At 38.2% G+C, this 22,056-nt stretch overlaps 2 protein-coding genes across 3 annotated transcripts; both read right to left on the bottom strand.

Moving 5' to 3' along the window:
• Positions 1–797: 797 nt before the first annotated feature.
• On the bottom strand, positions 798–15,091 carry arhgap11a (Rho GTPase activating protein 11A). Of its 2 annotated transcripts, XM_079852974.1 has the most exons (12): positions 14,652–15,091; positions 13,597–13,667; positions 12,233–12,329; positions 11,895–12,151; positions 11,018–11,181; positions 10,209–10,349; positions 9,502–9,576; positions 8,442–8,615; positions 7,882–8,011; positions 4,754–4,862; positions 3,741–3,879; positions 799–2,185 (listed from the first exon to the last, which is right to left on the bottom strand). In XM_079852974.1, exons 1-12 carry the CDS (start codon positions 14,769–14,771, stop codon positions 915–917), a joined length of 2,748 nt encoding a protein of 915 aa, XP_079709100.1. In that variant the 5' UTR covers positions 14,772–15,091; the 3' UTR covers positions 799–914. The 2 variants fall into 2 exon arrangements, with proteins under 2 accessions (XP_079709101.1, XP_079709100.1); XM_079852975.1 differs by lacking the exon at positions 9,502–9,576 and having other exon boundaries at positions 798–2,185.
• A 1,150-nt stretch (positions 15,092–16,241) lies between these two features.
• actc1b (actin alpha cardiac muscle 1b) lies at positions 16,242–21,302 on the bottom strand. The gene is made up of 8 exons (XM_079853884.1): positions 21,119–21,302; positions 20,536–20,683; positions 19,117–19,356; positions 18,952–19,036; positions 17,810–17,971; positions 17,534–17,725; positions 17,271–17,452; positions 16,242–16,486 (listed from the first exon to the last, which is right to left on the bottom strand). Exons 2-8 carry the CDS (start codon positions 20,662–20,664, stop codon positions 16,343–16,345), a joined length of 1,134 nt encoding a protein of 377 aa, XP_079710010.1. The 5' UTR covers positions 20,665–20,683; positions 21,119–21,302; the 3' UTR covers positions 16,242–16,342.
• Between the last annotated feature and the right edge of the window lie 754 nt (positions 21,303–22,056).

The raw sequence follows: 22,056 nt of genomic DNA, 5'->3' as shown, positions 1-22,056 counted from the left end.
CCCCTGAATATATGAGTTCACAAGTGTCCGCAGGAAAAAGCATTTAAAGGAGTAGATCATTTTAGAATTAAAATATCCTGATAATTTACTCTCCGCCATGTTCAAGATGTTCATGTCTTTCTTTCTTCAGTCGAAGAACTTTGAGGAAAACACTCCAGGATGTTCCTCCATATAGTGTCTTCAATGGGGTCCAACAGGTCGAAGGTCCAGATGTGAGTTTCAGTGCAGCTTCAAAGTCTCGACACGATCCAGCCGAGGAATAAGAGTCTCATCTAGACAAACCAGCCGACATTTTACAACTAAATACACATTTATATACTTTTAACCACAAATGCTCATCTTGTACGATCATGACTTCACGCATTACGTAATCAGGTTGAAAGGTCATGCAGAAAATGTAGGATTTTCTCCATCTCATTTTCTCCTCCAACTTCAAAATCGTCCAACATTGTTTTGCCTTTTATTTATTTATTTATTTTAGTAAATGGCGTTTGTCTCAGTCTTTGCATGTTCGCTTAGTAAACACTGGGTCGGTTCTTCCCCCACGTCACGCTTGACCTTTCAACCTGATGACGTAATGTGTGTCGCATCACAGCGAGTGCAAGACCAGCATTAGTGGTTAAAAGTATATAAATGTTTATTTAGTTGTAAAATGTCCGCTGGTGTGTCTAGATGAGACTCTTATTCCTCGGCTGGATCGTGTCGAGACTTTGAAGCTGCACTGAAACTCACATCTGGACCTTCGACCCGTTGGACCCCATTGAAGTCACTATATGGAGGAACATCCTGGAGTGTTTTCCTCAGAAACCTTCATTTCTTTTCCACTGAAGAAAGAAACACATGAACATCTTGGATGACGAGGACAGAGAGTGAATTAGTGAATTATCAGGAAATTCCTCCTTTAACGATATATCTTATATATCGATGGGTTTCAGCGCTGACAGCAGTTTGACCTCGGCCAGAGGGTTTCTGGGTGAACCTCGGTAGCGATTGGTCTCGTTCTCAGACACTTCGAGCAGAACAGACTTGGGATGTTCATTTGCGCCATTCTTGTCACGTTTTGTCTTTGGCGTCTTATTGGTGACGTCTTCCAGCGTCGCGTGTTCAACCTTTGTTTTCTTCGGAGGAACTGGAGGTTTGGGTTTAGCAAACGTCGAATGCAAAGCGCTTTCTAAACTCACGGCCTTCATCTGAGTCGCGGCGGCACACCAACCCATCCGGACCTCTTTCCGGCTCCCGACCAGAGAGTTTAAGCGCCTCACGGACTGTCGAACCGGCGTGCGCTGGAACTTCATAGGAGATCGGATCGCTTTAGCTTTGGGCGAATCCAACGTCATCATGTTGAACCGTTTAATCTGCTCGGCCACTTTCATCCGGCGAGTTTCAGCGCCACTGGGAATGTTATCAATCTCCTTTCCGGTGTTGGTTTGTGTTCTTGATCCGTATGGAGTTGATTGGACTCTATTGGAAGAGTCCGATCTGAAAATGTGAGAACATGTCGTCATGTCACGTGTTTCAACGGGATGTTTATCAATCATCTCATTTCCCATTGACGACGACGTGTCGGTGTTGGTTTGCGTTCTTGACCCGTATGGAGTTGATTGGACTCTATTGGAAGAGTCCAGTCGGAAAGCGACGGGACTTTGTATGTCTAAAGCGTCGATTAATTGACTGCATTCTGCAGAACATCGTTCTTCTTTTAAGAAATCCTTGCTTTCGTTTTCAAGCCAGAGAGACTCGTTCAGACTGGTTTCACCAAACCGCGTCGCTCCACTATCAAACAGAGCGCTGTCGATATGCAGAGGAGACATGGGAGCGATCTCGATCTGTCCGAACGTCACATTGTGATCCTCGGACGTTGATTTCTGTGAGGTTTCCGAGGACTTTGACCCCATGTTGTCGTGGTCCTGCTGTTTGATGATGCTGTGAAGGTCACTGCCGGACTCACCGAAAGCTTGTTTGATTTTCATTAGAGTCGATCCGGATCGTTCTTCGCTGAACGACTCCTCGCCGCACAGGATCTTGGGAACGTCGTTGACCGTCGCAGGTTTAGTCTCCGAGAAGGAATCCGTAGGGAAAGTCAGGCCGACATCAGGAGTGTCTCGACTCCACGAGCTCCTGTGGTTTATTGATTCACACCGAGGGGTCAAGAGGTCATCCTCCGATTTGCTGAGAAACTTGGAGCCTGTCAATCAAACGTGGACGATAGAAATCTCAAATTATACACCGCTTTTGAAAGAGTCTCTTCTGCACCAAGCCTGCATTTATTAGATATTATAGAAATATTGTAATAATTTAAAATAACTTTTCTGTGAATTAGGACTGTCGAGTTAAAATTACACTTTATTTTACATGTACTTACTATAGGGTTAGTTTGCATAATCTATAGCTTTTCCTACACTAACTACATGTAACATAACAGTGACACTGTAAAAAAGTGTTACCTAAAATTTAAATTTTAGTACTAAACTATGCATAAGTACATGATGCTTTTTTTTGTTCATAAAATTGTTTATGCAATTTACGACATTATATTTGTTCGTTTAAGTGGTGTGCACTTTTTATTTCAGTAATGTCATTTCATCGCTTTGAATAAAGAGTTTAATACGATGCATTATTTGGCTCATTGCGCCCTCTTGTGGCCTGTTACCTCCTAACTGAAATTATGCCTTCTATTATATAATTTGTATTTCCATATTTAAGATTTCTTTCTAATTTAGTTTTTCAGCCATTTTGAAAACCTTAATGTGAATATATAGTAACGTGTAATTTATTCCTGTTATCGAATCAATCATTACTCCAGTCTTCAGTGTCACATGATCCTTCAGAAATCACTCTAATATGATTTGATGCTCAAGAAACATTAATGATTATTATCAGTGTTAAACAGTTGTGCTGCTTCATATCTGTGTGGAAACAGTCATACATCATCATTCAAAAATGAGGTAAGATTTAAAAAAACAAATAAAACAATTATATTTTGATTAATCGAGGATGCGTTAAATTGACAAAGTTAAAGACTTTTATAATGTAACAAAAGATTCTCTCAAATAAACACTGTTCTTTAGAACTTTAACATTCAAAGAATCCTGAAAAGTAATTGAATCAGTTTCCACAAAAATCTGAAAATTTTCAACACTAATAATCATAAATGTTTCTCGAGCATCAAATCCTCATATTAGAGTGATTTGTGAAGGATCATGTGACACTGAAGACTGGAGTAATGATGCTGAACATTCAGCTTTGATCACAGGAATAAATTACACTTTACTATATATTCACATAGAGAACAGCTGATTTACATTATAATAATATTTCACTGTTTTACTGTATTTGATCAGATAGATGCAGCTTTAGTGAGCAGAAGAGACTTAAAGCAAGCAGAAGAAATAAAGCATGAGAAATAAGAGACTGCATCTTTAAGATCAACATGAAAACGCTTTTGCATCCAATTTTTCTTCTGAATTCTGATGCACTGACAAATAAAACACGACATTCAATTAGAAAAATAATAATGCAGACAGGGATGTGACTTTATCCATGTGCAACAGATGCTGTGAAGTGTCTCTCGACTGGATGACGCCCGCAGAAAAGTTAGTTTCAGATTAGTTTTTTCTTTGGCATGACATGCACTGATGAATCTTTCATAATCAGATCAGAATGGGGTCAATATTGATTTTCAAATCTGCAGATGTGTAGAAAAAAGCTCAGAGTATTAAATATAAACCCAAAATACTGACCTTTCGATGGGCTCTTCTTCAAAACAGTCGGACTCAACTCCTTGGTGAAGTGAAAACCAGTACAGCTCTCTTGTGTTGCAAGGCGCCAACCTATGACCTCTGACCTCTTTGGCCCCAGTTGTGAATGTGTAATGAGGTTCTGTTGAAATAGAGGCAGCTTCTTTTTACTCTCTTTGGTTTGTGATTGTTTGAGTCATCATGTCAGTGTTGAATTATGATAATGCTTAACTGGAAGAAAAAAAAAATGCTGATTTCTGGTCAAACATCTTTTTTTATTTGAGCATATGCATGCATAAAATAATGACCATGTCAATAATGGCAAGGAATAACCCAAAACCACAAGGATACATTTTAATTAGAAAAATAAAATAAAAATTGTTATAATATTAATATTTGTTTCCTCTTAAAACATTTTATTACTCTACAAATATTTTTAGTAATATCAGGTCCTTAAATAAAATCATAAAGATATTTAATCTCCTAAAGTCACAATGCTACAACATGTGCAATATTAAGCAAGTCATTAACAATGACAACACAAATATTAGAACGAACAAACAATCACATTACATCCATCATCATAGTGTCATAACACTTAGCCACGGGTAAATCCATCATTCTCTTGAACGCTTAAACACTATAAATCACCAGATCAATCATATTCCAGCTGTCCAGCTCAGAAGACTTGCTTATTTTTTTTCCCATAAAATGCAAAACCATGCATGAGTAAAACCCTCAAACCAAGACAGTAAAATAATGTGATTATTGCATCATTAATAGCAGCATGTCCCAACATTACACCGCCACTAGATGGAGCCAGACACCCATCAACATGGCATAACAAAAGTCCTTAATTCTGTTAACCAAGTGCTAATTACTCACCCATTAACATGTATTAAATACATAAACATTAGATGCACATTATAAGCATGCAAATCAGGGTTGCGCAGAAAAGATCGGTGGACTGTTCAGTCTCTGGTGGATGTTGACAGAGATGATGTTTCTGAACTTACAGACTCGCGGCTGGATTTGCCCAGACTGAAGCGCAGACGCAGGGATTTCCTCACAGGCTCTTTCTTCACGGCTCTGGGAGAGAAACAGCCGGCCTTCCCCGATTCAGCTCTAAACACAACAAGAGGACCAATCACAGTGAGAATTACACACACTTTACTTCACTACTCTCATTTCATTGCTTAGAATAAACTATTTAATACGATGCATTTATATTTTGCTCATTGCGCCCTCTTGTGGCCTCAGGAGATACTGAGGTAAGATTTAAACAAATAAATAAAACAAAATTGATACTTATTCATTAAGGATGCATTAAATGTATCAAAAGTGACAGTAAAGACATTTATAATGTTACAAAAGATTCTATTTCAAATAAACACTATTCTTTTGAACTTTCTATTCATCAAAGAATCCTGAAAAATAAAATGTATCAGTTTTCACTGAAATATGAAGCTGTTTTCAACACTGATAATAATCATAAATGTTTCTTGATCATCAGATCATCATATTAGAGTGATTTCTGAAGGATCATGTGTAGGGTTGGGCATCGAGAACCGGTTCCAACTGGGAACCGTTTAAAAAATAACGATACCATTGGAATCGTTTCGAAAATTTGTTTTCGATTCCGATCATCGGTTCCAAACGCGCACGTTTGAATTTCCGGAAGTGCTTGCCGCGCCCGCTTGTTCTGTTGCAGCAATGGAGCACGTTAAGCGGTGCTCAATAGTGTGGCTTTATTTCACCTTAAAAAAGCCTGGGTCGGCAGAGTGCAACACAGGTGACAAACGTATTTCTTGCACGGGCGGGTGCACTACAAATATGACTAAACACCTACGCCTGCATGGTGTACAAAATTAAGTGTAGCGTTTTTGACATGCTGCGCGGTCCACTGTCTCGTCCTCCTCGGGCAACCCTGCGCGACCAACGTTAGTAACGTTGCCAGGAGTGCAAAATAATTCATCTGTAATGTTTGTTATTTTGAATAGAAATCATCACTCATAAAGCAGTCATTCACGTCTTCTCCGGTTTATTTGTGTTCACATACAGTATCCACCAGGGCTCTTAATCCAATGGTGCGCATATTTGGAGAAATAATGATTTATCATCACATGTTTGTAAAATATTTCGTCATACAGAATAACATTACTATTCATTTCCCACTGCATTATGCGATCTGAAGAGCTCAAACAGCGAACACATCGAGCTCTGTCTCTGCTCTTCCTGATTCGCGTCAGTTTATGATATCAGCGCTCTCTCATTCGCTGTACAGCTGTTAATCATCTCACGTAGACCAATGCGATTTGAGGTATTTTCATATGAATAGAGAATATTTATAGTAAACTTGCTAAGCAAGGTAGCTATTAGCTGCATATAAAATGCTAAATATAAAATATTTCAACATCTTTTTTTGACTTAAAACTATTTAAAACCACGACCGGAATATGGTGTTTTAAAGTGAGCTTTTATACATTGAGTTAGTTTATACATGTCCAGAGAGTCCAGACCAGGTTGCAAGTTCTGCATATATAAATCTGTTTTTTGGTCTGGTGCAGAGGCATTCCTAATTTTCTCCCACATGGGCTGCAGCTCCCAAAATTAAAACTAAATCAAAATAAAATTTTCCTCTGTGAAATGAGCCTGTGACAGGTTTTGACTCCACCCCTCAAAGAATCGGAATCGAGAATCGAAAAGAACCGAAATCGAAATGAAGAATCGGAATCAGAATCGTTCAAATCAAAACGATGCCCAACCCTAATCATGTGACACTGAAGACTGGAGTAATGATGCTGAAAATTCAGCTTTGATCACAGGAATAAATTACACTTTACTGTATATTCACATAGAAAACAGATGATTTACATTACAATAATATTTCACAATTTGTAATGCATTTTTTTAATCGTTAAATGGTCGTTCTGAATGTCTGCAGATCAAATATACAGCTCATTAATGAAGCACACCAGTGTACAGGCGAGCAGATGAGTGGTTCAATGAAGCGTTTTCTTTATAACGGTTATCTATGGGAAAATGCTTTACAAGATCAATAAGGTGCATGTTTAATTTAGTCTTTAAATATCACTGTCTACTACATTAATACTGGCTGGAAACAATGACTGGAGGAAAGCCTGGTTTTGCCCCCCAGGAGTGACGTCACATGACAACACACACTTTTGCCTGCAGTGCTCATGGGACCGTACTTTAATAGTTAGTGATAATAATCCAGTGTCTGTACAGAAACTGTAAAAAGAAATTCCAGGACTTCAAGCTCTACTTTTTTGCTTTTCAAGGACTACAATCAAAGATCTCACTTATCAAACCATGTCTTTAAGATTTAAGGATTTTTTTTACAGATATAAGGCATCCATAATACAACTTATAACGTATTTAATAATATATATATATTGATACAAAGTTTATAATGGCAATTATTGTTGAATAAATAATATTTTATATTATAGTTTTGGCGTATCGAGAAAAGGTCTGATGGGAGTGTTCATTTTGCGTGAAAAGATTGTATTTGTGTTTATATTTCAAATGTGTGACCCTGGATCACATCACCAGTCTCGAGTCGCACGGGTTTATCTGTGGCAATATCCAACAATACATTATAGGGGTCAAAATTATAGATTTTCTTTTATGCCAAAAATCATGAGGATATTCAGTAAAGATCATGTTCCATGAAGATATTTAGTAAATTTCCTACCGTAAATATATAAAACATGTATTTCTGTGAGTGAATGCTGCACAATCGCCAACATAAATGAACAACTTTAAAGGAGATTTTCTCAATGTTTTGATTTTTTTGCTCCCTCAGATTCCAGATTTACAATAGTTGTATCTCAGACAAATATTGTCCTATCCTAACAAACCACACATCAATGGAAAGCTTATTTATTCAGCTTTTATGTGATGTATAAATCTCAAATTCAAAGAATTGACCCATGTGACTGGTTTTGTGGTCCAGGGTCACATATATTGTATTTAAATAAGTCAAGCACTTTAAGTACCTCTTCAGAAATATGGCTGTTTTCAAGGGTTTTCCAGGACTTTTCTAGGAAGTCAAATTCAAGTACTTTAAGCAGCTTGTACGAACCGTGATAATCCCTAGAAAGATGAGTGTGTGTTGTACCTGCTGACACTGCGGTCTCTGCGTCGCCGGCTCTTCCTCCGGGCAGAACTGCAGGACAGACGAGAGTTTCTGCCCACAGACGACAGTAGACCACTGCGAGACGAGTCCAGAGCCCCCGCCGCACTGTGCGCTGAGAGAACACCACAGATAAATGAGGAAGCAATAAGGTAGGAGAGGCTGTGCTGTAGTGAACAAGTCCCGGCTGAAGGGCGTTGTTAGGCACGACTGATTCCCAATACAGCACTAGCCTCGAGCACATCATTGCTTTTATAAAACGGCTACCACACAATACAAATATTAAAGCCGAAAAATCTGCATCTATGCAACTTTCATGAAGTAACATCACTAAAAGCCGTCCTTCCGCTGGAGAAAATAGTCCCTGACTAAACAGCAACAGAAGTTAGACATTATTTCACCAGTAGATGGTGGCGAAGACTGTCTTCATGAGTGACTTACACTGAAAGGACTGAAACTTGTGAACACGGAGAAGCAAGATGCAAGTGGCAGCGTGTTAATATTCGAAATTGTATTTGACAGCCCTAATGTGGTGTGAAGCTCACCTGATCCAGGTGTAGACGATCCTCCAAACAGAGCGCTCGGGAACAGCTCCAGGCCGAGGTTCTTCTTGATGGACCTGCGTTTCTTGTTGGAGAAGCCATGAGTGTGTGCCGAGTCCAGCGGAAGCTTGCGCTTGGAGTTTGGAGTTATGATGACGGGAGTGGCCATGGAGAAACCTGAAGGAAAAAGACTTGAATTCACTCAAAAGCACTCGAGTTCCTGAAGGAGATTCCTGTTATTCTTCCATTCGTGCTCAGGATAGAGAATCAATACAAGGAAATTAAGCTAGAGCCAAAAGTGTCAGATTGACAAGCAAAGATGTGCGCAAGCGACTGAGAATAGAGCAGAAATCATTTAACCCTTGTGCGACCGTATGGACATTTTAGGGTTTTTTTATTATCATTTTGCCCGTGTTAATGCCAACTGCATACATTTAGGCACAGGTGTGTATTTTTATTGGAATTTTACTATTTCACCCAAATTTCCTTAATTTTTTTTAAAAAAAAATCTATTTTGGACTCGGGGACCTTTTGGACAAAAATGTCCCCATTGAAACTACAATTTTTTTTATCCCAGGTCCATTTAACTATAAAATGATGCAATCTTTGTTAATAGGTTTTCATTATTAACATTTTAATTTGTACTTTTTTTTTTTTTTTTACCAGATGGCGCCTGATTTTCTAGCAGTTTCAGAGTTCAACATGTCTCATAAAATATATATTTTATATAAAAATTAATAAATTTCACTTTTTAAACTTTGCCACGGGGTCTTCTTTAAAAATGAGACCAAACTTAAAGTCTGTGCTCCTAAGCTTCAGTTTTTAGTTTTTATTGACACACAAGGGTTAGCCAAAAGTAGAGGGAACATATTCTCACAAGTGCCAAAAGACAAACATTATGCTGTATATCATCCATGCCGTGCCATAATCCAAACAGGAACATCTACATGAAAGTGTGCACACATAAAGCCATCTCAAACTCAATGAAGAAGCACGTGCTCATTACATGTACGAAGTGAAGATGAGAAACCCCTGAGCGGATCTGACGAGGACGTTTACCCACCTGCTCCATCAGACTGAGGGGTATTTGTTGGCGTTCTACTACTTTTAAACCTATTCAGAGCTCCATTAACCACATCTGGAATACAAAACAAACCCACTCAACTAAAAAAAACTTGGATCATATGCCTTCAAATCATTATTACAGGGTTCGTACAGAAACTGTGAAGTGAAATTCCAGGACTTTCAAGGACTTTCAGCACTACTTTTTTAATTTTCAAGGACAACAATCACAGATCTCACTTATTAAACAATATCTTTATTATGTTTCAAATTATAAAAAAGGTAAATATCTAAATACAAATACAACAAAATGGTACAAATAAAGTGCAGCACATGCAATGGCTGTGGAAACTAACCATTCAAACTGATTTTTTCTCAGTTAAATATAATAAACCTGAAAAATTAAAGCTGTATCAAACACTTGAATAATTATGAGCAATATCACGCTAAATGTCTCTATCAATATCAGATGGGTTTGAAAAGATTGCTTTATCAGTAAAAATAAACACTATTTTCCAATAATCCAAGCACTTTTTCAGAAATATGGCTATTTTCAAGGGTTTTCCCAAACTTAAATGTCAAAAAGTCAAATTCAAGCACTTTAAGCAAAAACTACTTGTACGAACCCTGTTATTAGCCGTATCCACTTCCCTTCAAAGCAGTCATGTGATGAAACTGATGGAATGAGCCTTTAGACACGTTTCTTACCTCCTAAACTGCGTCTGTTGCTTTTCTTCAGGTCTGAGTGAGCGTTACTCTCCTCGAGAGACACCGACGCTGGAGAGAACACAACAGCATCACAGCCCAGCATGGCTGGAACATTCTCCATCAGGAACTGAGGAACCGCGCCTGTGAACAACAACAGGGTTAGCGTCACTGTTCTCCCACACGTTGCTTTTCACTGGATTAACTGAATACATATTAAATATATCAAAGCTTTAAATTCAATTCCATTACATCAGGGTTTCCTAAACTGGAATTGGTGTCAGTAACGCTCTGTTTACTTCCTGTCTCTATGAAGCCCCTCCTTCTGAAAAGCACACTGTGCTCTGATTGGTCGGCTGGAGCAGTGTGTTGTGATTGGTCGAGCGCCTCGAGTGTGTTTGGGAAATGTCCCGCCCCTTTCCATAACCGCCAGTTTAACACACTACTAACTAATTCAACCAGGCCCCGCCCCTTTATTCTGCATATTAATTATTATAATGAGGAATATTGTGACGTGTTCGTTCCCGGAAGAAACTCAAGATACAGTGGAGGCGTTTCAGGAGTTCAGAAACACTGATATAGAGAAGAACTGGAGCTTCTTCATGATCAAACAACAACATTACACACTAAACACAGATGAAGATGGAAAATAAAATTCAAGTAAATAAGTATATTTTATATAAATGTGTCCAGCAGACTAAACAAAAAAGTTTAAGAACCCCTGATTGACATGACTGAGTGAGTGAGTATATTAGGTATGGATTAATACTATGTAATTGTAATGAAGTGTGTAAGTGAAGGCGTGCACATACCCAGGTGTTGAGCGTTATCGATGAGACACTGCAGAGCCGCCGCCTGATGCTTGAGCCTCTTCTCCGTGTTGCTGCTCATCTTTTCTCCTCCGTCACCACAGTGGAAGAGATTCGGGGCAAAGATGACGGAGAGATTACTGCTGTCCATCTTATTCTCAGCACATCTGAAATGAAGGAGCAACACACACACACACACACACACACACTTTACATGCATGTAAACAAAAAGACTTCTGAAAAGAACCTGCCATTCAGAAGGAAGTCATTGATTAGTACTGGTGGAACGGATCACAAAATTCATGGTTCGGATCATTTACGGTTTGAGCCACGGAACGGATATTTTTTTCTTTTGGATCAGCGTAACTGATAATGTACAAACCTTATTAAAAACAAGTGAACAGTCAGTAATAAAATAAGAACAAATACACAAATTACAAGCAGAGATGATTACTAAATAACAAAGTCAAACACAAGTATTCAAGTACAGAAATGAATAATTAAGCCTAAATGTAAAATTCACTGTATAAATTAAATATAGTTTCATCTTTGTTAAAGCTGTATTTAGCTGTTTTATTAACATATAAACCGAAGGAATATTAGGCTGCTGTCACTTTAAGACCGAATAAACAGACAAGCATCCGGTTTCTTCCTCAACGGTTCACTAATGACAAGAACGTTTGCCGAGACGGGTCATTTTTTCTGCATTTAAAATTGTTTGAATGTGTAAATTGGCAAGACAAAACACGCCCAAATTCTAAACTTTCACTCTATGATGGTTAAATTTAGCAGTTAATCCACAAATCACACGCGTGCCGAATCACGATAAACCGCGACCCTATTAATTAGCATAACAAGAGATTCAAGACGAACGCCGTACCGCTGAGAGACGGTCTTCAGGAAGCTGAAGAAGTAGCGTAGTGTGTTTAGATTCCTGTCGGGCAGCACACAGGACAGCAGGACCGTGGCCGAGGTCCTCTCCTCCTCCGAGGGCAGCTCCTGGGCCTTCAGGAACCCGCTGTGCAGGTCTGCGGTCAGAACCGGCTCGGGAAGCTCCCGGAAGAACTGCTTGAGGAGGCCAGCGATGTCCAGCGGGAGAGCCGTGGGAAGACCGTCCTCGCCCTGGTCCAGCTTGGCCTGCGGGGTCACAGGACAACACACCCGCTGTGTGAGAACCCCATCATCTGGAGTGAAGTACAGTAAAGGTCAGTCACTCACCCGGAGGCTCTTGACCCGCACAACAGATCCGGACTTTCTGAACAGGCCCTCCGTGTCCAGATGATCCATGAGACACGTACAAGCGTCGACTATAAAGCTGAGAGACAGCGAGACACATGAACTCGACATACACATACAGGGCAAAAATACACCTCATAATAATAAAACAAACATAAAATATATATATATAGTGAAATATAGGGCAAAAATATATATATAATTAAATAATAAAATAATAAAATATAGGGCAAATAAAACAAAATACATAAATAAAAGGAAATATAAAGCAAAAACCTTTAAATAATGAAATATACAATAACAATAATGAAATGGATCGAAATAAAAAATAAAATGTAAATAAAATAATGAAATATAGGGCAAATAAATAAAATATATTTTACTATCATTTTATAGGGAAATATAGGGCAAATATAAAAATAAAAATAAACAAAGCAATAAAATAATACTAAAATGTAGGGAAACAGGGCAACATATTTTAATAATAATAAATGTAAAATAATAATAATAATAGAATATGGTGAAATAGGTAAAATAATTAACATTTTACTATAATTGAATAGAGAAATATTTGTCAAATAAATAAAAAATGTACAATAATAAAAATAAAACTACAATATAGGGCAAAACAAAATAATAATTAAATAAAAATAATAAAATATAGTGAAATATAGGGCAAATAAATAAAAAGTAATAAAATATATGGGAAATAGATCAAATATTTGTTTAAAATTTTTATAAAAATAAATTTTACTATCATTTTACAGGAAAATATATGTATATATCTATAAAATATATTTATAGGGCAAATAAATAAGATAATAAATAAAAGTAAAATTCAATAAAAAAATAAAGTAAATGTCCAAAGAATCAGGCAACATTTAGATGAAATGTTTAATGTTCATTTAGATAAAATTATTAATTATTTTATTAGGTATATTTAGCTTATTTCATGTTTCCTTTTACTACATGGTCCACTGCCTAACCACATTCCACACACAGTCTTACCGCAGTAAAATCCCTGTATTACCGTACTGTATTTGAGCAACCCACGGCTGAACTGAAGACACCTTCACCTTGAAGATCAATCATGCATGTCTAATTTAAAGCCATTCACACCAAGAGATCGCAGTGGGTGCGGTGTGCAGATCGCTTGCCTCAAAAGACATTACAAGTATGTGATAAATGGTGCCGTTGAGAGTTGAGACCTGCTCTTACGGGCATCGAGTGACAGAAACCCCTAATCTCATAAATGGTCTATCACACAGCCCTCAGCATTAAGCTCTTACAAACATTACAAAGCATCTGTGTGCAAGCCAGTAAATGTTAGTCTCTCTCGGTCTCACCAGGGTACGTCTCCGTAGTCCAACACATGACAGTGTGGCAAACCTTCGAGCGCCACGCCAAACACCCTCACCTAGAAACACAAGGAGGATCTGTTCAGGTGATGATGGAGAACATGAACAAGTGAAGCTCTGTGTGTTTGAAAATCAGCAGCACTTCCCCTTCATTTACAGCTGGCATGAAGAGAGGTCCACAAATGACTCTCACGAGGCCACAGTCAAACGCATTAGAGTCCAGTGACTTATGGAGTTAATCACATTTCTTTCTATGATTTTACAGCCAAATGTGATAGAAATATCTTATGAAATGGGTACTCTCAACATGAAATGTACAGAGAAATGCAGACTAAGGGTGCTGAGGTAAAAGGCCATATAGACATGGTGCATTTTGAAAACAAGCCATACACACAAACCTGCATAGAATAGGTGTTTTGCACTGTAAATGTGTTACTGCAACAATACACTAATGAGCTAGGTGATTTTTGTTTTATCTTGGAAACACATGTTTGTGTTTAAAGTTATAGTTCACCCCAAAAAATTACAATTTTGTCTTTACTTTACATTGCCATACAGTTGACGGCACCCATTGACTTCCATTATAGGAAGAAAAACACCATGCAAGTCAATGGGTGCCGTCAACAGTCTGATTACCAGCATTCTCTAAAATATCTTATTTTGTGCTCAACAGAAGAAGCATTTTTTTCAAGTGAACAAGAAGTTCTTTTTTTTTTTGATGAACTGTCCCTTTAAGATGTGTAGATTCATCTCTTTATTACCACGTGAACAGGAAGTTGATCAACCAGTTGGTGACTAGACTGGTGATAGAAAAACATTAAACAAACCAATTTCAACTACTAAATATTTCCCATTAATAATAATAGTAATTATAATAATAAATACACAAAAGTCTGGTTGCAGAGCATTTCAATAATTCTCCAATAAAATATTGTTTTTATTCCTGGTTATCAAAAGTATAGCATTTCGTGAATCACATTCCTGTAAGAAAACTGTTTCTGTCCAGCGTTTCTATATTGAAATCAGAGGTTTTATAAACTCACCGTGTTCGTCGATGTCTGCTTGTTTCTGTTTTTATTCCAGTTCTTAATTTTGATCCCATAAACGGACCGAAGATGCTGAACGACTGCCAGACGAACCACATTTCTCTCCAAAACCTTCATAATGACGTCTAAAACCCGTTAAAACGACTCGAAATATGAGGAAAATAGACTAAAATGCTGCTTTACGGTTAAAAACAAGCAAAATGACCGTTATGGATGTGATGAACACACAAACAAACTGATGGTTAGTTTACTTTTCCTCGACACATTTCGATAAAAACAACCGATCAAAGTCATCAAACGCATCTCATATTTCGTCTCCAGGATGTGCTGCGCGTAAACATCATGTTATAAAATAAAATAACGAGCCTTTAAAAGTCTAAACGTCGCCATATAAATCGAGTGTTTGTTTCTGTGTCCGCTTTATTTCCCGTCTTCACAACGGCAGCGCGGAAAGAGACGTTCAAATTTCGCCCTGCCTACGTCACTCAGGCGTTTCCTGCACTCTGATTGGGTTGCGAGTAGTCACGTGTCGGTTCCTTCTCAGATGACCCCGCCCCCATGCAGCGTGACACGCGTGATTGATGGCGCAGCAGATGTTAATGTTAAAGCGACAGTGCAACATAATACCACACGCATTTCCTGAACAACAGCGCCAGTGCTGAAAGCTTGTATTAGTGAGAGATAATTGTCCATATCAGTGCATATTTTGATTGAGATTAAAAATAGTGGTTATTTTTGCAAACTTTGCAAATCTATTTTATAGTGCTAGGCAACGATTAATCGCATCGCGTCCAAAATGAAAGTTTGTGTTTACATAATATATGTGTGTGTACTGTGTATAATTATTGTGTGTATATATAAATACACACATATGCATATATATATTTAAGACATATTTGCATGTATATAGTGTATACATATATAAATATTAATATTGCATATATAAATAACACATTTTTCTTAAATATATGCATGCATGTGTGTGTACTTATATATATACAAAATCTATTCATATATACACAGTACACACACATATATTATGTAAACACAAACTTTTATTTTGGATGATTAATCGAGAGTAATCGTTGCCCAGCACTACTATATTACCATAATGCTACTTTTTTTGTAAGAAAAATTTTTGTTTTGCATTATTGAAGTCATGCAGTGCATTATATATATTTTTAGTTTAGGAAACATACTTTGATATTCTTTTAATAACCTAGTTTTGCATTATAAATGTCATGCAGTGCATTATATATATTTTTAGTTTAGGAAACATACTTTGATATTCTTTTAATAACCTAGTTTTGCATTATAAATGTCATGCAGTGCATTATATATATTTTAGTTTAGGAAACATACTGTGATATTCTTAGTTTTGCATTATTGAAGTCATGCAGTGCATTATAGTGTATATATTTTTAGTTTAGGAAATACACTGTGATATTCTTTTAAGAACTTATGTAAATATGGTGGTGCATGTAATTATTATCATGTATAGTAGCCATGATTCCTTTACCACTTTGCATCATTTCTCAAATGCATTGCAATCGTGCAAAAACAGGGCAGTGATCACTCAAGACGCTGTTGTCTGTTATCAGTTATCTGTTTTTATTACAACATTACATGTATATACAGTAAAAGAGACAGTACAAATGTACGGCTGAGACTGAGAGATTGTTGTTGGTTTAGAAGCACTTCCTGTGGACGATGGAAGGACCGGCCTCGTCGTACTCCTGCTTGGTGATCCACATCTGCTGGAAGGTGGACAGGGAAGCCAGGATGGAGCCACCGATCCAGACAGAGTACTTACGCTCAGGAGGAGCAATGATCTGGAGAGAGAGAGAGAGATGGGGTTAAACTCTGAGCAACCACTGCATGTAGACTATACCTTTCTATATACTTCAAAAGCATTTCCCTCGGGACGTTTTAACCCGAAACTCATTTTGGAAAATTTGAGTGTTTATCAGAGGGGTCCAAGACCCGGACTTTTGTCACACTTGAACCACGAATAACCATGTTTTGTGGTTGAAATTTTAAAAAGTAACAAATCCTTCCCTTTAGGAATGAATGGAATGTGAGGAATGCTTCAGTACACATAGAAAAACATACAAATGCTCAAAATTCAGACTAAAAATGATAAAACTTTACCAAAAAAAATATTTATAGTGTCTACATGTGTATCTGAATGCATAAAGATGGAGAGGAACAGCTCATATAGAGCTATAAGGCCATCTAGAGTCATGAAATATCGTGTTATATTATTATTTTTCCACAAGAGGTCGACAAAGACCCAATGTAAGATATTTAGAGCTGAAGTAAAAGTTATGCATGAAATTGAGTTATTTTGAATTTAAGTTGAAAGAATGCTTAAATTACTATTTATTTATTGATCAAATATAGTAATTTAAAGGTAAAAAAAAAAAGTGTGTTAAAAAATATGATCAAAATGAAATCAAATAAGCTTTCTGGACAAAAGAAAAAGAAAAAGTATAATTTTAGGGCTTCGGGTCATGTTCACCCGTGAGGGAAAGATGAGTTACAAAGTGCGAGGAAAGGATGAAGGTTAAACTTTCGTTAATGCATTAAATGTGTGTGTGTGTGTGTGTGTGTCACCTTGATCTTCATGGTGCTGGGAGCCAGAGCAGTGATCTCCTTCTGCATGCGGTCAGCAATACCAGGGTACATGGTGGTACCACCGGACAACACGTTGTTGGCGTACAGATCCTTACGGATGTCAATGTCGCACTTCATGATGCTGTTGTAAGCGGTCTCATGGATGCCAGCAGACTCCATACCTGAGGAGAGCGAGAGAGAGAGAGGTGAGTGTCAACCCATCACAGGTGAGCACACCTGAGGAGCAGCGGGGGGAGACGCACCGATGAAGGAGGGCTGGAAGAGGGTCTCGGGGCACCTGAAGCGCTCGTTACCGATGGTGATCACCTGACCGTCGGGCAACTCGTAGCTCTTCTCCAGGGAGGAAGAGGAGGCTGCGGTCGCCATCTCGTTCTCGAAGTCCAGAGCCACATAGCAGAGCTTCTCCTTGATGTCGCGCACGATCTCACGCTCAGCTGTGGAGAGGCATTGAGGAGTGAGTTACTCCGCGGCTTGCGCACCTGATGCACACCTGTGCTGCTGCGAGTAGCGCTACTCACCGGTTGTAACGAAAGAGTAGCCTCTCTCAGTCAGGATCTTCATGAGATAGTCAGTCAGATCGCGACCGGCCAGATCCAGACGCATGATGGCGTGGGGAAGCGCGTAACCCTCATATACGGGCACGTTGTGGGTCACACCGTCACCAGCGTCCAGCACGATACCTGCAGACACGTGATCAGACAGGTCAGTCACACACACACACAGCAGTGTCTAACAGTCTAGCAGTCAAACGGTGTCTGGTTTTTAAAAAACGTCGTTCATGGATTCTGAAATGTTTCAGTTGGACGTTCTTCTAACTTTTTTAAATGTTGCTACTTTTTCAGAACGTCCGGAGAACATTTGAAAGTAACGTTCCCAGTGTTTGAGGAATGATACAATGTAACGTTTTTACGTGAACGTTGACAAAACGTTCTAGAACATATTTAATAACATGAATAACATTAACATTAATGAATAACACAGGCCTAGTCAAAAAATAATGAATGCTAAGAAATGTGTACATGATTCCAATTTGAAATCTTTTTACGGTAATCATAATTTGTAAACGATCCTAATGGAAATCGGGGTTATTATTGTTAACTTAAACCATTAAAAAAAACTTGATGTTGTTACTTGAAATATATATATATAAAGTACTAAACTAACTAAAACTATATAGACATTCTAAAAATATGACAAAACGCACAACAAAGTGGCTAAATCAACTATAAATGAAACTGCAATAGTATGTCAATAAGTTTCTGCAAGAATAACAAAAGAGAATGGGATTTTATCTCTTAGTCCAGTGCGAAACAATCCAATCGGATTTAAGAATCAAACCAGATCCTACTGGATTATTTTTAACAGCACATTTTGATGTGAAATGTGAAAAAAGGTACACAAGCCGTCACAGGGGTGACATCCTTTCGAAACATACTATAACATGCACAATTTAGGTATTAATATCTGCTTTTTTGTTAATAATATGCACCTTTAAGATGCTAATATGCACCTTTTAGGGGTAAAAATGCTACATAGATTAACCTTTTGAAAGGTTACCATCCCAATAAAAGCTTTTGTACCTTATTCCCCGAGTGTATAATACTGATTTGACTCATTGTGTGTGTTGTCTAGGAGTGTGTGAAGAGTGTTAGTGACTGACCAGTGGTACGGCCGGAAGCGTACAGGGACAGCACAGCCTGGATGGCCACATACATGGCGGGAACGTTGAAGGTCTCAAACATGATCTGCGAGAGGAGAGACTCAGTGTTATGAACCCTGTGAGGGAGTGTGTGTGTGTGTGTGTGTGTGTGGATCTCATCAGTACCTGGGTCATCTTCTCCCTGTTGGCCTTGGGGTTGAGTGGGGCCTCAGTGAGCAGGGTTGGGTGCTCCTCAGGGGCCACACGCAGCTCATTGTAGAAGGTGTGATGCCAGATCTTCTCCATGTCGTCCCAGTTAGTGATGATGCCGTGCTCGATGGGATACTTCAGGGTCAGGATACCTCTCTTGCTCTGAGCCTCATCACCGACGTAGCTGTCCTTCTGACCCATGCCGACCATCACACCCTGAGCGAGAGAGTTCAGAGGTTTAGTGAGTCTGTCACACACACACACACACACACGTGCACTGGTCCGTTTTCAGAGCGATTCGGCTTTTCATAACTGCGGTCACAGTGCATAATGAATGCATTAAAATACTTGTATAATGCGTTATACATGTGTTAACATGCGTTTTCAAATTCTCAGAACTAGACTAGCGGAAAGAAAACACGTGTTTATTTTATTGCACTTGATCTATTAGTGTGAGTTTGAGTCACAAATCTCCAGACTTTACAGTTTTATTCATATTTATATCCTGAAGGGTTGTTCATATGTCATTTGCCGGATTACACAAGATTTTACGCCTAAATAACATGGTGAAAATGATTAGTTTCCGGCTGATTTGTGGAGTGATAAGAGGAATCCATAATCCTAGTCAAATAAGAAATTGTGAATTTATTCAAATTGGTATATATGAGAGAGTGCATTTCACAATGTATATTTAATTAGGCAATGCATTTGAAAATGCATATGAACACTTTAATGTATAATGCATTATAAAAGTATTTTAATGCATTGATTATGCCTTGTAATGCATCTTATAATACATTGTAACCGCAGTTATAATACATTATAGTAGAAAGTATAAAGCATTAACCAATTTCAGATGTAATAAGGAATCTGTGAATATTATAATGCATTTTAACTTTATTTATGAAACTATGCAATGCATTATGATGCACTTTATAATGTATTATAGATAAAGGCTTTAAGTAAAGTGTTACCCGGATATTTAATTATGCTTTTGATTAACACTTATATTGTATAATGCATTAATTATGCCTTGTAATGCATCTTATAATGCATTGTATGGTCTCATGAAAAATTGTAGCCGCAGTTAATATAGAAAGTGTAATGCATTAAAAAAACGCGATATAGCAAAGAATCTGAATATTATAATGAATTTTAACTTTATTTATGAAAATATGTATTATGATGCACATTATGACTACCTTCATAATGCATTATAGATAAATGCTTTAAGTAAAGCTGCATTAATTTAAATTTAAAAAATTTAAATAAAAAAAAACGTGTTGCAATTCTTAAGGTAATCAGTCAGCCGGTGTGATGTAATGATGCCAGTGTTGTCGTATGGATTAATGAGAGTGTTTTCTGTGTTATTGTCGTTGTGCAGAAGTGTTGCACCTGGTGACGGGGTCTTCCAACGATGGAGGGGAACACAGCACGGGGAGCGTCATCTCCGGCAAACCCGGCCTTGACCAAGCCAGAGCCGTTGTCGCACACAAGGGCGGTAGTTTCCTCGTCGTCGCACATGGTTGGATTTCTGGGTGGTCTGAGAAAGAAGCATCACACAGTCAGACACCAAACACACACACACATGCACACACTGATCTAAACACGTGCTTCTTCTGTCCTGCCCGTGAAGGGTTACTGAAATCAAATCTGCGGCTCAAGACTTCACTAATGCCAAAGAAAGGCCGGAGTTTAACAGCCGCTCTATTTAGGGCTCCGAGTCTTCTCACTTTCTCCAGTCGCAGCTGTCATTGCATTCTCTAGTTTCATTCATGCACTACGACGATGCTTCAGTGTTGCACGGAAAAAACACTGAAGTGCGTTATCAAATCAAACTTTAGATTATCAAGATTAAAAGATTATCCGCTCCAGCAAAAGTCGCTGTTATCCGTTCTCGTATTCTAACTAGCACTGGAAAGCGGAGTCTAGAAGATCTGAAGCATCGGATGCAGAAGTCAACGTTCGCAGGACTCACCAAGTTGTTATATCACAAGACTGATGCTTCCACTGGGACAGAGAGAGAAGGTGAGCAGGGCCTTTAAATACGAGCGGCTCCTGGGGGCCGGGGCGGGGCCTGGGGTTCACACAAGCCCAAATAAGAGCAGGCAAGAAAAAACGAAAACCAGAAAATAACCCCCTCCACCCCTGAGTCTGATCTCAGCGCGCCCTAAAATTAAGAAAGGCTTCCTTAGGGATAGCGGGCAGAGCGCCAGGCATCTACGTGTGAGAAAATGCAGATTATGTATTATAATAACAGATATTTGACATGATAATATAGTAATATATATGTATACAGTAATCAACATTTGAAGTGGATCAAAACCTTTCATCAAAGTTATACATGATTTTGATGAACTTCAAATGTTGACTACTGTGTATAAATATTTATAGCCTATATTATTGATATAATATAGTTTTAATAATAGTTATTATTTGACACACAGTAGCCAACTTTTTTTCTTGCATATCTCATGCAAAGATTATTCACATAAAAAACGCTTATAATATTGTCACTCTTTAAGTGCTTTTCACGTTTTTATTGGGTAAAATGCAGGGTTGCATGCATGGGAAACGCTTTAAACATTCACACTTTTGTTTATCCGTTTGAGAGGGATCATATTTAAATCATTGTCTCTTTTGAAGTGCTTTTCACTTTTTTGTATTGGATAAAAGCAGAGATGTTTGAAACATTCACACTGTTCTTCATCCATTTGTGAAGGAGAATGTTTAAGTAATTCCTGCATTAATACACTTCAGTGTGTGTGATGGGACCCAGCGTGAGGTTTAGCAGGCGATAGTCAGCAGTCTCTGGATATAATTGTGATTATTCAGCGTTTTACGAACACAGGCTGCCTAAAGATGTCAAGTAGGGTTTGCCGGGTCTCGTTTTAGCAACATCTTAGAGGCTCCTCG

Source organism: Squalius cephalus (genome assembly GCF_949319135.1).
Source record: "Squalius cephalus genome assembly, chromosome: 20".
Lineage (NCBI taxonomy): Eukaryota > Metazoa > Chordata > Actinopteri > Cypriniformes > Leuciscidae > Squalius > Squalius cephalus.
This window is presented reverse-complemented; position numbering and strand designations above follow the sequence as displayed.

Coding starts and splice junctions, on each gene's coding strand:
- arhgap11a (XM_079852974.1), bottom strand. CDS start 14,771: ATGAAGGTTTTGGAGAGAAATGTGGTTCGTCTGGCAGTCGTTCAGCAT. Junction 12,330..13,596: donor GACTACGGAGACGTACCCTG/GTGAGACCGAGA, acceptor GCTGTCTCTCAG/CTTTATAGTCGACGCTTGTA. Junction 8,616..9,501: donor CCCTCAGTCTGATGGAGCAG/GTGGGTAAACGT, acceptor TTTTTCCTTCAG/GTTTCTCCATGGCCACTCCC.
- actc1b (XM_079853884.1), bottom strand. CDS start 20,664: ATGTGCGACGACGAGGAAACTACCGCCCTTGTGTGCGACAACGGCTCT. Junction 17,453..17,533: donor CTTCCAGCCCTCCTTCATCG/GTGCGTCTCCCC, acceptor CGCTCTCCTCAG/GTATGGAGTCTGCTGGCATC. Junction 16,487..17,270: donor CCAGCACCATGAAGATCAAG/GTGACACACACA, acceptor CTCTCTCTCCAG/ATCATTGCTCCTCCTGAGCG.